We start from the raw sequence: 15,878 nt of genomic DNA, 5'->3' as shown, positions 1-15,878 counted from the left end.
CTTTCCATTTGCTTGGTAAATATTCCTCCATTCCTTTATTTTGAGCTTATGTGTGTCTTTGCATGTGAGATGGGTCTCCTGAACATAGCACACCAATGGGTCTTGACTCTTTATCAAATTTGCCAGTCTGTACCTTCTAATTGGGGCATTTAGCCTATTTCCCTTTAAGGTTAATATTGTTATGTGTGACTTTGATCCTGTCATTATGATGCTAGCTGGTTATTTTGCCCATTAATTGATGCAGTTTCTTCATACTGTCAATGGTCTTTACAATTTGTGTGGATAACTCCCGATATAGGCACTGAGCAATGAGAGCTAAGCAGAACCCTGGCACAGTTAGGGCTTGAGGAATATCTCACTTCGTAGTGTTACTACTCAGCTATTTCCTTTTATATAATCCTTTATGCAATCATATATTAGTTTATAGAATTAGGGCTTGAAGAATCCCTTTATATAATCATATAATAGTTATAATCATATAATAGTTGATAGTATGAGTGCCTAAAGAATATTTCCCTACATATATATAATTGTATCTTAGTTTATAATTGGAGGAATGCCTAGAGTGGACACAGTATAGAGCATGAATTAAGGAATAAGCAGCTTACAATCGGAGGAATGCCTAGAGCAGATATAGTGCAAGGCATGATTTAAGGGAAAACAGTTATACCAGGACAAGAATACATGGCCCAGGCGGCAGCGTTCAATATCATAAAGATACCCGCTGTATGGCAGGCTTGGGGCAAGAGCCACTCCTCCTAATAAAGTAGTTGTAGGACCTTGCTCCAGTTCTTGTGGAAGGCTGCCCTCAGACCGGAAATCCACCTTAGCGACTGTGAACTTTATCAGCTCTTGCTACTGTGCTGCTCAAAAAGCATCTTCCCATAGAACTCATTGGAAGCTGCCAGAAGGTGGCGGTAACCTTTACAGCTCTGTCACTGCTATGTGACTTAAGGCATCCTCCTATAAATCTTCTTAGAAGTAGTTTGCCCATAGATAGAAGTATTGTACACTGCACCCTCTTCACTGCGCACGGCCCACCTTCAAGCCTCAGTGACCTAATGGGGGTGGACCCCTTACTGCACATGGCCCTTGCCTTCATGGGAACGGGCCCCTTGCTGTGCACTGTCCTCCTGGCCTAGGTGACCTATTGGGGGTGGACCCCATGTTTTATTGCTCACGACCCTATCACTATCCTTAAAGATGATTTCACTCACTGCCCTGCCCCCTAACCTATACACAATAAATACTCCTGCTTCTGGACATTTGGGGCCTCGCCTGACTCCAATGATAAGTGGCGTGGCTCCCTGAGCCCAGCTGCATTTTCTTTGTACTTCTGTGTCCTGTCTCTTTATTTCTCGGATCCTGCGCCTCAGCACAGCATAAGGGACATTCTATGACCCTGTGGGGCCATCAGCCCTACAATTTGGTATGTTTTTGCAATGGCTGGTACTAGTTGTTCCTTTCCATATTTAGTGCTTCCTTCAGGAACTCTCGTAAGGCAAGCCGGGTAATGACAAAATCTCTCTGCATTTGTTGTCTGTAAAGGATTTTATTTCTCCTTCACTTATGAAGCTTAGTTTGGCTGGATATTAAATTCTGGGTTGAAAATTCTTTAAGAATGTTGAATATTGGCCCCCATTCTCTTCTGGCTTATAGGGTTTCTGCCAAGATCCGCTGTTAGTCTGATAGGCTTCCCTTTGTGGGCACCCCCACCTTTCTCTCTGGCTGCCCTTAACATTTTTTCCTTCATTTCCACCTTGGTGAATCTGATGATTATATATCTTGGGGTTGCTATTCTCAAGGAGTATCTTTGTGATGTTCTCTGTATTTCCTAAATTTGAATGTTGGCCTGCCTTGCTAGGTTGGGGAAGTTCTCCTCAATAAATCCTGAAGAGTGTTTTCCAGCTAGGTTCCATTCTCCCCATCACTTTCAGGTACACCAATCAAATGCAGATTTTGTCTTTTCACATAGTCCCATATTTCTTGGAGGCCTTGTTCGTTTCTTTTCACTCTTTTTTCTGTAATCTTGTCTTCTCACTTTATTTCATTAAGTTGATCTTCAGTCTCTGATATCCTTTCTTCTGTTTGATTGATTCGGCTAAGGATACTTCTATAAGCTTCACGAAGTTCTCGTGCTGTGTTTTTCAGCTCCATCAGGTTATTTATATCTTCTCTAAGCTGGTTATTCTCGTTAGCAATTTGTCTAACCTTTTTTCAACATTCTTAGCTTCCTTGCATTGGGTTAGAACATGGTCCTTTAGCTTGAAGGGGTTTGTTATTACCCACCTTCTGAAGCCTACTTCTGTCCATTCATCAAACTCTTTCTCTATCCAGTTTTGTTCCCTTGCTGGCAAGGAGCTGTGATCCTTTGGAGGAGAAGAGGCATTCTGGTTTTTGGAATTTTCAGCCTTTTTGCACTGGTTTCTCACCGTCTTCTTGGATTCATCTAACTTTGGTCTTTGATGTTGGTGACCTTTGGATGGGGCCTCTGAGTGGATGTCCTGTTTGTTGATAACTATTCCTTTCTGTTTGTTAGTTTTCCTTCTAACAATCAGGCCCCTCTGCTGCAGGTATGCTAGAGTTTGCTGGAAGTCCACTCCAGACCCTGTTTGCCTGGGTATCACCAGCAGAGGCTGCAGAACAGCAAAGATTGCTGTCTGTTCCTTCCTCTGGAAGCTTTGTGCCAGAGAGGCACCCACCAGATGCCAGTCAGAGCTCTCCTATATGAGGTGTCTGTTGGCCCGTACCGGGAGGTATCTCCCAGTCAGGATACACAGGGGTCAGGGACTCACTTGAGGAGGCAGTCTATACCTTATCTGAGCTCGAATGCTGTGCTGGGAGATCCGCTGCTCCCTTCAGAGCTATCAGGCAGGGATATTTAAGTCTGCTGAAACTGAACCCACAGCCACTTCTTCCCCCAGGTGCTCTTCCAAGGGAGATGGGGGTTTTATCTCTAAGTCCCTGACTGGGGCTGCTCCCTGTTTTTCCCAAGATACCCTGTCCAGAGAGGAAGAATCTAGAGGAGTAGTCAGGCCGCAGTGGCCTTGCTGAGCTGCAGTGGGCTTTGCCCAGTTTGAACTTCCCCGTGGCTTTGTTTACACTGTGAGGGTAAAACTGCCCACTCAAGCCTCCACAATAGAGGATGCCCCTCCCCCCACCAAGCTTGAGCATCCCTGGTCAACCTCAGGCTGCTGTGCTGGCAATGAGAATTTCAAGCCAATGGATCTTAGCTTGCTGGGCTCTATGGGGGTGGGACTCACTGAGTCAGACCACTTGGCTCCCTAGCTTTAGCCCCCTTTCCAGAGGGGTGAACAGTTCTGTCTTGCTGGCGTTCCAGGTGCCACTGGGATATGAAAAAAAAACTCCTGCCGCTAGCTCGGTGTTTGCCCAAATAACTGCCCAGTTTTGTGTTTGAAACCCAGGGCGCTAGCGGCATAGGCACTGGAGAGAATCTCCTGTTCTGCTGGTTTCGGACACTGTCAGAAAAGTACAGTATCTGGGCTAGAATGCAGTGTTCTTCCCCATATAGTTTCTCACAACCACTTTTGGACAGGGGAGGGAAATCCACTGATCCCTTGCACTTCCCAGGTGAGGCAATGCATCACCCTGCTTTGGCTTGCCCTCGGTGGGCTGCACCCACTGTCCAGCCAGTCCCGGTGAGATGAACCGGGTACCTCAGTTGGAAATGCAGAAATCACCTGCCTTCTGTGTTGATCTCGTTGGGAGCTACAGACTGGAGCTGTTCCTATTGGGCCATCTTGCCAGTGGACCTAGTCATTAGCTCTTCAAATGCTGCTTCTACTTGGTTTTTTCCTGTGTTCTTGGGTACTAGTTATGCATTATACTTCATCAGTGTATCCTCTTTTTGGAGGAGTATGTCTTCTGTATTTTTTCTGAATGCAGCATAAAGAACTGAAAGAATCATCTTCTAAAAGATAACAGTTTATTAATGTCACATGCTTTTCACAGTATACTGTTAAATATTTCCTTCATTCAGTGATGGAGAGTTGGCAGGACAGAGTGCATATGTGTGTGTGGTATGTGTGTAAAGTCTCAGAATGCTTTATTTCCAAAGGAGAACATTATAAGATAGGGTTTATTCAAATAATTCTTAATAATCAGCTAACTAAGAAGTCATAAAGTTTTGACACAGGAATGACCTGAATTGCCCTGCAAGAGTAGTGGATTCTTTTAAATATAATTTTCTTTAATTCCTGTTGTACTTTTTGTCTTTTTTCATTTAGGCAACTCAAATTTTTAAATTGCCAATTTCTGTTCCTTTTCATTCTACAAAAGAAACTATGTTTCCAGTAGCCCCTAAACCCCAGGATTCCAATCAACCATCAGACAGATTTATGACTGAAAAACAGGTAAACTTAAAATATTTTAAGCCATTGCTTCTCAAAATATGTGCCAAAGAATGCTGCATCTACAAATGGAAAAATTTACCTTTAAAAGAGTTCTTTCCTCAAATAATTTTGGGAAATGCTAGGTTAAAGACTATTAAATGGTTTACTTACCCTAACACTTCACAATATTATCAGTTTCCAAAGGGAGGATTTAGCATACAACATTTCATACTATTTAACACTAGTTTGATGAACATTTCATTAGACTAGTGTTCTGTAGCATGTACTTTGGAAAATGCCATTCCCAACTATTTTCAGAATTTACAATTACTTTATCTTAAAATGAAAGTGGTATCAGGGAACAATATGTATAAGTTAATCTATCAAAATATGTGACTTTATTATGTGAGCATTTTTTTAATTTAATTTTGTTTTGTTTTGAGACAAAGTCTCACTGTTGCCCACGCTGGAGTACAGTGGTGCGATCTTGGCTCACGGCAACCTCCGCCTCCTGGGTCCAAGTGATTCTCCTGCCTCAGCCTCCTGAGTCTTGGACCGCAGGCGCGTGTCACCAGACCCGCCTAATATTTTGTATTTTTAGTAGAGGCGGGGTTTCACTGTGTTAGCCAGGATGGTCTCGATCTCCTGACCTCGTGATCCACCTGCCTTGGCCTCCCAAAGTGCTGGGATTACAGGTGTGAGCCACTGTGCCCGACCCAGAACATTTTATTTATTTATTTATTTTTATTTTTATTTTTTTTGAGACAGAGTTTCACTCTTGTTACCCAGGCTGGAGTGCAATGGCGCGATCTCGGCTCACCGCAACCTCCGCCTCCCGGGTTCAGGCAATTCTCCTGCCTCAGCCTCCCGAGCAGCTGGGACTACAGGCACGTGCCACCATGCCCAGCTAATTTTTTGTATTTTTAGTAGAGACGGGGTTTCACCATGTTGACCAGGATGGTCTCGATCTCTTGACCTCGTGATCCACCCGCCTCGGCCTCCCAAAGTGCTGGGATTACAGGCTTGAGCCACCGCGCCCGGCCAGAACATTTTATTTTTATGAGTTACAGCAGATGTTCTGAGACACTAACAGAGCTTTTGACTCCTAAAACAAACATCAGTGATAATTTTAGTTGTGTCCACCACATAGTTAAACTGTGATCAGAAAGCCTAAAACATAAATGAGGGAAAAGTTATGAGTGGTAGGAGATGTTAAAAAAAAAAAAAAGCTGGACAGAGTGGCTCATGCCTATAATCCCAGCATTTTGGGAGGCCAGTGTGGGTGGATCACGAGGTCAAGAGATAGAGACCATCCTGGCCAACACGGTGAAACCCCGTCTCTACTAAAAATACAAAAATTAGCTGGGCGTGGTGGCATGTGCCTATAGTCCCAGCTACTTGGGAGTTTGAGGCAGGAGGATCGCTTGAACCTGGGTGGGGGGCAGAGGCTGCTATGAGCTGAGATCACGCCACTGCACTCTAGCCTAGCAACAGAGCAAGAATGTGTCTCAAAAAAAGGAGGAAAAAGTCAACAGTCAAAAGAAAAGATTTGTTTGACTTTGAGAGTGTCTTTCAGGGCGATTCTATTAGAGTCATATATCCAGATGAACAGGCTCCTTTTGACAAGGAGCTATCTGAAATATTGGTTCCAACTAGTCAGGTATGTTTTGATTTTTTTGTGACCCTAGTCATTATGAAAGTGATACTTATAAGTGACTCACCTTTTCTTTACTATTCAGTTGTTATTGCCTAGTTTATAGCTGTTTTTTTTTTTTTTTTCCTGAGCAGGGCTTGGTGTGGTTTAATTAAATAAAAAACTTTAGATTTATTTGATTCACTGAAATTGCAAGGTGTTTTGTTGTTGTTTGTTTTGTTCTTTGAGGCCTACATATAAGTGTTCTGTATAATGCAATAATTTGTGCTTATTTATATGCCTCTAGTCTAATTTTGCTAGAAACAATAAATGTGTTGTTTTGATATTATGTATGCATAAACATTTATACTTAAAACTTTTGGAGAAAAATTTCTATTCTGAAAATGCAGGAAATTATATATGAGAGAATTTCTTCACTTTATATCTTAAAGTTGATCCTTTTTTCTCTCTTTGTAATTGTAGCAGGAAGAAGCAGAATGGGAAAGCATAAATGTGCTGTTGATGATGCATGGCTTAAAACCTTTGTCCCTAGTCAAAAGAACAGATCTCAAAGGTAATTAGATGCTATTCTTGCTGCTTAAGATAAAATGTTTGTTTTTCTTTAAAAAATTTTTTATCTTAAATTTTTTTTGCCTTTTATTTTTACTATCTGTATTATATACTTTTTAAATGTAGATCTCATCATTTTTGACAAACAGTCATCACAAAGGATGAGACAGAATTTGAAACTGTTGGTGGAAGAAACATCACGTCAACAGAACATGATACAGGAGCTTATAGAAACTAATCAACATCTTAGGTAATAAAATGGAAAACGTTTCTTTTGAATTGTTTGTATGCGTTCTAAAAATAACTGCCTTGAAAACAATCTTGAAATTTAATTTCCAGTTTCGATTAAACTAAAAAATATTTCTGTAGGTAAAATTTTAATAGGTAAATCTTTTGGTAATGGCTTAGCATAGATACTTAATGATACCCTACATTTCTTCTATTAGTTTCTGTTGCAGGTTGAGCATCTCAAATCTGAAAATGTAAAAACCTCCAAAATTTGAAACTTTTTGAGCACCAACATGATGCTCAAAGGAAATGCTTACTGGAGCAGTTTAGATTTTGGATATTCAGATTTGAGTTGCTTGACCAGTAAATGTGATGCAGTATTCAAAAATCTGAAAAAAATCTGAAATATGAATCACTTCTGGTTCCAAGCATTTTAGATAAAAAGAATGCAAAGAAACTTTAGAAAGTCAATATGTCGTTATATGTGTATGTTTGGTAATTTGATTTATTTTTAATACTAATGGAAGAAACTGTATGTCTTTTAACTTAGAAATGAACTTCAGCTAGAGCAAAGCCGAGCAGCCCATCAAGAACAACGAGCTGATGACTTGGAACAAATTATGGAGAGTGTGAAATCCAAAATTGGTGAATTGGAAGATGAATCACTAAATAGGGTTTGCCAGCAACAGAATAAAATAAAAGATCTTCAAAAGGAGCACAAAACTTTACAGGTACTGAGTTATGAATTCTTAGATGATGGTTAGTACTAAAATAGCTAATTATGGTCCCAGGTAACTTCTATGTTGCTTAATTCAGTAGTTTTTACCTTTTTTGGCCTATCACTGCTACCTTGAAATTCCCTTCACTTGGCTTCTAGAATATCCTCTTTGTTTCCCTCTGACCTCATTGATTATTCTGTAATTTCTTTTGCTGTTTTTTTCTCATCTCCCTACCTCTTAGTATTGGAATTCCCCAGTGCTCAGTCCTTAGATCTTTTCTGTTTCCTGTATACTCTGATTCCCTTGGTGATCTCAGTCTAATTTGGGATCTGAAATTTATATCTGTAGCGCAGTCCTCTCCCCAGATTCCAGACTCAAATCCAGCTGCCTACTTTATATCTCTACTGGATATCTAATAGACATCTACAACTTTGTTTATTTACTTTTTTGAGACAGCATCTGACTCTATCACCCAAGTTGGAGTGCAGTGGTGTAGTCACGGCCCAATGCAACCTCCGCCCCCTGCGCTCAAGAGATTCTTCCACCTCAACCTCTGGGGTAGCTGAGAGTACAGGCGCATGCCACCATGCCTGGCTAATTTTTATATTTTTATAGAAACAGGGTTTTGCCATGTTACCTAGGCTGGTCTCAAACACCTGAGCTCAAGTGATCCGCCCTTCTTGGCCTCCCAAAGTGCTGGGATTACAGGTGTGGGCCACTGCACCTGGCTGGTGGCATCTACAACTTTTTATGTCTAAAACTTTTTTTTGTAGAAATGGCAACTTTGTAACATTAAATAATTAACCCCCTAATTTTAAAAACTATTAAACTTGGGTGTTTATTGTGACGAAAGGAAATGAGTCTTTTGTGCTGGTAACTGTTTAGTTGTATGAGGTGTTTCTGATCTTTACTAACGTATGATTATAAACATTAAGTCCTTATTTTAGTGGTTTTGCTGACACAACACTATATATACCTTTGCATATGTGGGTTCAGACTACCAAAAAGGGAGCAGTATTCATCAGGCAGAGTCTGGAAGTCCCTTCAGTGTATGCTGCCAGTGTTGAAAGGATCAAATGAGTTAGCATAAATTCCATGGATTTTGAGAGAATCTACCAGAGATACTGTGGAGCTCTAGTATGAGGATAGAGGCAGTTGGTGGACTACCCTCATTTATGCTGCCAGCTTGGGGCAGGCAGTACTAGAGCTGCTGGTATTGATGATAGTTTCAGAGAAGACATTGTTGGACAAACTCCTTTACCATTAGAATGTTGTATTTTTAGGTTGGTTTTGTTAACAAGATTGCTTTCCTCATCAATAGTGTATTTATAAAATCATGCAGTAGGCGGGGCCCTAGAACTCCCAAGAGAATATGCCCTTTGTCTTCAGCTACCAGAGTGGATAGAGAGGGACCATCAGGTGGGGGCAGGGTTAGGTGTTTCTGAGCTCAGATTCTCCTTAGGTGGGGCTTGCTGCAGCTGCTGTGGGGAATAGGGGTATGGCTCCCAGGTCAATAGAGTTCTGTTCCCAGGAGGATTATGATTGTCTCTGTGTGTCATGCAGATTGTCAGGAAAGTTGGGGAAAGCCGGCAGTTATAGGCCTCACCCAGCTCCTCACCCAACCCAAAAGGCTGGTCTCACTCCCATTGTGCCCGCCCCCCGCAACCCCTCCACCAAAAGCACCAAGTTTATTTCCAGGCAGTGGGTGAGCAGAGCTGAGAACTTGCCCCAGGCTACCAGCCTCCCAGCTGAGAAAGCAAGCAGGGCTACCATGGCTCCCTATTTGTCAAATCTGCACACTAGATTCATGCCCTTCCCCAAGTTCTGGCCAGGAAACTTCATGTCCAATTGGAGTTGTTAGAAAGTTCAGCTGGAGTTTCCTTCTCTATGTGGTCTTTTACCAGCTTCTCTGGCAGCCCTTCCAAAGGACCCTTGTGAAACAAGTCAGAAATGGCTTCCCAGGGGATGCAGAGAGCCCACAGGGCTTTTCCCATTTCTTCCTCTACCCCTTTATTTTGCTCTGCTCTCTAATTTGACTCAGCTCCAGGTAAGGTCAAATCCTATCCCATGAACTAGACCTTCAAGTTCCCCAGTGAGGATGTGTATTCAGGGGTAGACAATCCTACCTTTCCCACTTGCATAGCTTGGGCATTCACAATATTTGGGGTGTCTCCTAGGTCCTGCAGGAGCAATCCACTTCCTTCAGAGGTCTGTGGATTTTCTCAGCTTTCCTGGTGTATTCCTCAGTAGTTCTGGAGCAAAAGTTCATGATGTGAGTCTCCACCCACTGCTCTGTTCATCGGAATGGGAGCTGCAATCTAGTCCTGACTCCTATCTGCCATTTTCCCCTAGCATTTCCATGTTTAGTTTCTTTAAGCTGTAGTTCATGGTGTCTTGCTTCCTTATGTGCCTGCTTATCTGCATATGCAGGGAATAGTATTTTTTAAAGTATTAATGTAAATTATTCGAAGCCTAAGATTAAGGCATCTTATTCCAAAGAGCAAGCTGGGTCACAACCTGGCTCCCAATCTCCTGGATATAACCAAGGAACCTCAAGCCAAGATCTTAGTTTAAGGAGTTGGAAAAATATATATATATATTTTTTGAGATGGAGTCTTGCTCTGTCTCCCAGGCTGGAGTGCAGTGGCACTATCTTGGCTCACTGCAACCTTTGCCTCCTGGGTTCAAGCAATTCTCCTGCCCCAGCCTCCCGAGTAGCTGGGACTACAGGTACCCACCACCACACCCGGATAATTTTTGTATTTTTAGTAGAGATGGCGTTTCACCACATTGGCCAGGCTAATCTCGAACTCCTGACCTTGTGATCCACTCACCTTGGCCTCCCAAAGTGCTGGGATTACAGGCATGAGCCACCATGCCTGGCCAGAAATGATAGTTTATATATAGCATTTGACATAAGAAAATCAAAATCCTCTTTAGAGGAAGATGCCATGCACATACCATGATCTTAGACAGGAAGCCCAAAGAAGTGAGTTTAGCTTTGGGGGCTACAGTTTCCCCCAAGGGTGTTTTGGGATTTTTGAAAACTGAGATGATTGTATATTTTTTTCTTTATTGTGTTAATGTGGTGTATTACAGTGATTGATTTTTGTATGTTAAGTCATCTTTGCATTCCAGGGATAAATTCCACTTTGTTGTGGTGTATAATCCTTTTACTATGTGTTGAATTTGGCCTTCTAATATTATGTTGAGGATTTTTGCATTCATATTCATAATAGATATTGGTCTATACTTCTCTTCTTTTTGTAGTATCTCTGGCTTGGTATCAGGATAATGTTGGCCTGGTACAATGAATTAAGAGGTATCCAACTGATTTTTGTACACAGTAGTTCCCCCTCATCCATGGTTTTGCTTTTTGTAGTTTCAGTTCCCTGTGGTCAATTGCAGTCCGAAAATATTAAATGGAAAATTTCAGAAATAAATAGTTCATAAGTTTAAAATTTTACACTATTCTGAGTAGCATGATGAAATATCACACAATCTTGCTCAGTCCCATTCAGGACATGAATCATCCCTTTTCCACCTTATCCACATATTTTCACTGCTGTGAATAGTGCTGCAATAATAATAGGAGTACAGATATGTCTTCAATATGTTTATATCATTTATATTACATATATATAATAAGCATACGTGCGCGTGTACACACACACACACACACACCCAGTAGTGGGTTTGCTGGATCATATGGTTTAGTTTTGTGAGTAACCTCCATACTGTTTTCCATAGTATTTGTACTAGTTTTCCTTCTCACTTACAGTGTACAAGGATTCCTCTTTCTTCACATCCTCACCAATATTTTTTTTCTTTTTTTTTTTTTTTTTTTTTTTTGTGTTTTTTTTTTTTTTACTTGAGTGAGATGATATCTTATTGTGTTTTCTTCCTTTTTCACTGTCTTCCTTTGTGGTCAAATTATTTTCTTCTTTCTTGGTTGTTTTAATTTTTTGCTTTTTTTTAATGTACCTGTTAGGTTTTTGCTTTGTAGTTACTATGAGGTTTTAAAAAACATTTTATAGATATAACAAGGTTTTTTTATTTTTTAAATTAAAGAGTTTTTAAAAGAGATGGGGATCCACTGTGTTGGCCAGGTTGGCGTTGAACTCCTGGCCTCAAGCAGTCTTCCTGCTTTAGCCTCTCAAAGTGTAGAGATTACAGGTGTGAGCTACTGTGCCTGGACAAGTTTTTTAAACAGATAACTTGCCTTGATCACAAATAATAGAAACAAACAAACGAAAAACTAGAACCTTCTGTACTTTCTCCATTCCCTCACATTATAACTTTTTGTTGTCTCAGTTTACATCTTTTTATATTGCCTATATCTTAACAAGTTGCTGTGGTTATTTTTGGGGGGACCTTTTTTGTTTTTGTTTTCATGAGATGAGATCTCACTCTGTCACCCAGGTTGGAGTACAGTGGGACAATCTCAGCTTCCTGCAACCTCTACCCCTCAGGCTCAAGCTGTCCTCCTGATGGCAGCCCATCTAAAGCAGCTTCTGTGAGGATGCCAGCAGCGGAGGAGGTGTGGCCAGGGCTGCATGCTCTGTGGCGCCATCAGGGGCCAGGAACAGGTGATCCCAGTGGTGACCCTGCACTTCCAGGCACAGCTGTAGCTGCCCAGCCACAGCTTCGAACTTGGACATCCCTGCTCTCTCAGGAGCCTAGGCAGACCCTGCCACTGCAGGCTTGGAAGTACCTGCTCCCATTCCCTGGCCTCTCTTCACTCCTAGTAACCACTCCAGTGTAGAGCAAAGTTGTGGCTGAGTGCAGGCGCCGTCATGACCCGGCCAGGTGTGTGCATGCTCAAGGCAGTGCTGACATGCCAGCCTCCTGCTGCCTTGGCTCCCCCAGATTTTAGGCGCCGACAAGCATGGAAGGGAGGCTGGGAGGTTAAGGGCGGCTTGGTGTGGGCCTGTGGGCGTCCCTCAGCACGGACAGCCTGGGCACTGCAGACGGCATGTTGATGGCAGTGGGAGGCAGACAGGTTTCTAGGCAGAAGGGGCAGGTTCTCAGTGAAACCTCACCTTCAAACCAAGGACAGCCTGCAGCCTCGGCCAGGCTGCTAGTTCCAGGTGGAGTTTGACCTGGATTGAGAACTTCCTTGATGCCTTTTGGCCAATTGGATGGTGCCTTTTCCAGGCCTTCCCCTGGCTGCCCATGGACCAATCAGCACATACTTCCTCCCTTCTGATCTCATAAAAACCCAAGGCTCAGCTAGACTCAGGGTCGCATCGACTCATTGGTCTCATCGACTTATCCACCTGCCTGTGGATAAGAGCTGCCCACTTTGGGTCTCCTCTCTGCTGAGAGCTGTTCTGTCACTCAATAAGGCTTCTCTCCGTCGCCTTGCTCACCTTCCAGTTGTCTATGTAACCTCATTCTTCCTGGACGCAGGACAAGAACTTGGGACCCGCTGAATGGTGGGGGTGAAAGGAGCTGTAACATGTTCCTGGCCGGCTCACCGAGCTGTGGGTGGTGACACGCTCCCATACTGCGTTGAGTGAAGAGTAATGACCTTTCTAGGGGCTCAGACCTCGGGATTCCTGAGACAGAGCTGCTGTCACACCATAGGCCTCCCACCCTCCACTGGCACCTGGTGGCTGCTCCATGCAATGGGAAGCAGTGGTAGGACCAGGCCAGCCCAGAAGCCACTGGCCAGAGCAGGATGGTGGGACTGAAACAGCTGTAACACAAATGGGCTGAAACATGTGCTACCTGAAACACATCCCCCCCCAACTCGCTGTGCTGTGGACGACGAGGAGATGAGTTGTGACTTTTTTGGGAGCCCAGACTCAGGGCTCCCAGAGCCAGAGCTGTGACAGACTGTAACACCCTCTGCAGCTCTGTGGTTCCTGGCATCTCCAAGCTTTCAGGCACCACTGCATTCCCCTTGTCTAGACACTGGTGCCTGTAGTGGAAGCCGCTTGCAGTACATCTGGTCTGGCTGCAGCCTTACATGGAGCCAGTGCCTGTGCTGGTGGCTGGAGCTGTCTGCCTTACCGCAGCACCTGGTGTGCCTGGCTGTGTGCAGTAGCCGGACCTCACACCTGCTCACACACACACCCCTCACTGCTTCGCACCTGGCTTGCCCTTCACAGGTGTGGGGCCCTGGCTGGTAGCATAGTCTAAGTGCAGCCTGCCAGGCTAAGTGGGTGGAACAAGCCCAGCGGGTATGAGCAAAACAAAGCAGAGGTGCCACTGACCACGGAGGTTTCTGGCTGGCAAAGTGACACCCTAAGGATCCTGTGGCCCTCCCACCTTAGCCTCTCAAGTAGCTGGGATCACAGGTGCGTGCTATGACACCCTGCTTTTTGTATTTTTGGTAGAGACGGGACTTTCCATATTGCACTGGCTGCTCTCAAATTCCTGAGCTCAAGCAATCGGCCTTTCCTCTCCCTCCCAAAATGCCAGGATTATAGGCATGAGCCACTGTGCCCAGCCTATTGTTTTAAGTAGATTTTTCTTTTAGTATTCATACTAGAGATATGACTGGATTACACACCACAAGTGTAAGAGTATTTTGCATTTGTCTGTATACTCACTTTTACCAATGGGTTTTATACCTTCGAATGTTTTTTTTGTTTTTGCATGTGGTGTCCTCTTTCATACTGAAGAATCCCTTTAGCATTTCTTATGAGTCCCTTGCAAGTGTTTGCTTGTCCTAGTAAAGACTATCTCCTTCATGTTTCAAGGATAGCTTTGCTGAGAATAATATACTTGGTTGACAGTTTTTGTTTTGTTCTCTTTCACCAGCACTTTGAATATGTCATTTCACTCTCTCATGGCCTATATGCTTTCTGCTGAGGATTCTATTGCCAGATAAATCAGAGCTCCTTTGTATGTTCACTTCTTTTCTCTTGGTGCTTTTAGGATCTTCTCTTTGTACTTGACTTTGAGAATGTACTTATTTATTAAACTTTTAGATTTGGGTAAATGTGAAGGTTTGTTACATAGGTAAACTTGTATCATGGCGGTTTGTTGTACTCTTATTTCATCACCCAGGTATTAAGCCTAGTACCCAATAATTATCTTTTCTGGTTATCTTCCTTCTCCCACCCTCCACCCCAGTGTCTGTTGTTCATAAGTTCTCCTTTGTGTTCATAAGTTCTCATCATTTAGCTCCCACATTTAAGTGAGAACAAGTAGTATTTTGTTTTCTGTTCTGCATTAGTTTGCTAATGATTATGGCCTTCAGCTTCATCCATGTACTTGCAAAAGACATGATCTTTTTCTTTTTTATGGCTGTATAGTATTCCATGGTATATATGTACCACATTTTCTTTATCCAGTCTACCATTAATGGGTATTTAGATTGATTCCGTGTTTTTGCTATTGTGAATAGTGCTGCAGTGAACATTTGTGCACATGTCTTTATGGTAGAATAATTCATATTCCTCTGGGCATTTACCCAGTAATCAGATAGCTGGGTCAAATGGTAGTTCTGCTTTTAGCTCTTTGAGGAATCACCATATTGCTTTCCACAATGTTTGAAATAATTTACACTCCCACCAACAGTAAGTGTTCCATTTCCTCTGCAACTTTGCCAGCATCTGTTACTTTTTGACTTTTTAATAATAGCCTTCTGACTGGTGTGAGATGGCATCTCATTGTGGTTTTCATTTGCATTTCTCTAATGATAAATGATATTGAGTTTTGTTTTTTTTTTTGAGATGGAGTCTTGCTCTGTTGCCCAGGCTGGAGTGCAGTGGTGTGATCTTGCCTCACTGCAACCTCCCAGGTTCAAGCAATTGTCCTTCCTTAGCCTCTCGAGTAGCTGGGACTACAGGCGTGGGCCACCACACCTGGCTAATTTTTTAAATTTTTAGTAGAGAGGGGGTTTCACCATGTTGGCCAGGCTGGTCTTGAACTCTTGGCATCAGGTGATCCACTTGCCTCAGCCTCTCAAGTGTTGGGATTACAGGTATGAGGCATTATGCTGGCCTAAGCTTTTTTTTTCCATATGCTTGTTGGCTGCATGTATGTCTTCTTTTGAAAAGTGTCTGTTCATGTCCTTTGCTTACTTGTTAATGGATTTGTTTTTCTCTTGTAAATTTAAGTTCTTTATAGATACTGGCTATTAGACCTTTGTCAGATGCATAGTTTGCAGATATTTTCTCCCATTCTGTAGGTTGTCTATTTACTTTTTTACTTTGGCTATGCAGAAGCTCTTAAGTTTAATTAGATCCCATTTTTCAATTTTTGCTTCTGTTGTGATTGCTTTTGGTGTCTTTGTCATGAAGTCTTTGCTCATTCCTATGTCCAGGATGGTATTGCCCAGGTAAGAATTTATTATATGCCTTGCAGTAGTCTTATTTGAATTGAATCTGTTTGGTGATCTCTCTAACCTTCCTGAACATG

The 15,878-nt window shown here is 42.7% G+C and overlaps 1 protein-coding gene across 3 annotated transcripts in view; it reads left to right on the top strand.

Annotated features, from left to right (window-relative positions):
- Nucleotides 1-15,878, top strand: part of CEP70 (centrosomal protein 70) — a 65,874-nt gene that overhangs the window by 14,581 nt on the left and 35,415 nt on the right. For 2 of the 3 annotated variants that reach the window (XM_017523685.2, XM_017523686.2), the window contains 4 exons: nucleotides 4,248-4,373; nucleotides 6,469-6,559; nucleotides 6,682-6,805; nucleotides 7,334-7,514. In XM_017523685.2, the coding sequence (XP_017379174.1) occupies nucleotides 4,248-4,373; nucleotides 6,469-6,559; nucleotides 6,682-6,805; nucleotides 7,334-7,514 (522 nt within the window). Of the gene's footprint in view, nucleotides 1-4,247; nucleotides 4,374-6,468; nucleotides 6,560-6,681; nucleotides 6,806-7,333; nucleotides 7,515-15,878 lie in introns of those variants that run through there. The other variant, XM_017523687.1, reaches the window with a different exon arrangement.

Source organism: Cebus imitator, unplaced genomic scaffold (assembly GCF_001604975.1).
Source record: "Cebus imitator isolate Cc_AM_T3 unplaced genomic scaffold, Cebus_imitator-1.0 Scaffold30, whole genome shotgun sequence".
Classification (NCBI taxonomy): Eukaryota; Metazoa; Chordata; class Mammalia; order Primates; family Cebidae; genus Cebus; species Cebus imitator.
The sequence above is the reverse complement of the archived record's forward strand: the minus strand, read 5'-3'. Positions and strand labels throughout refer to the sequence as shown.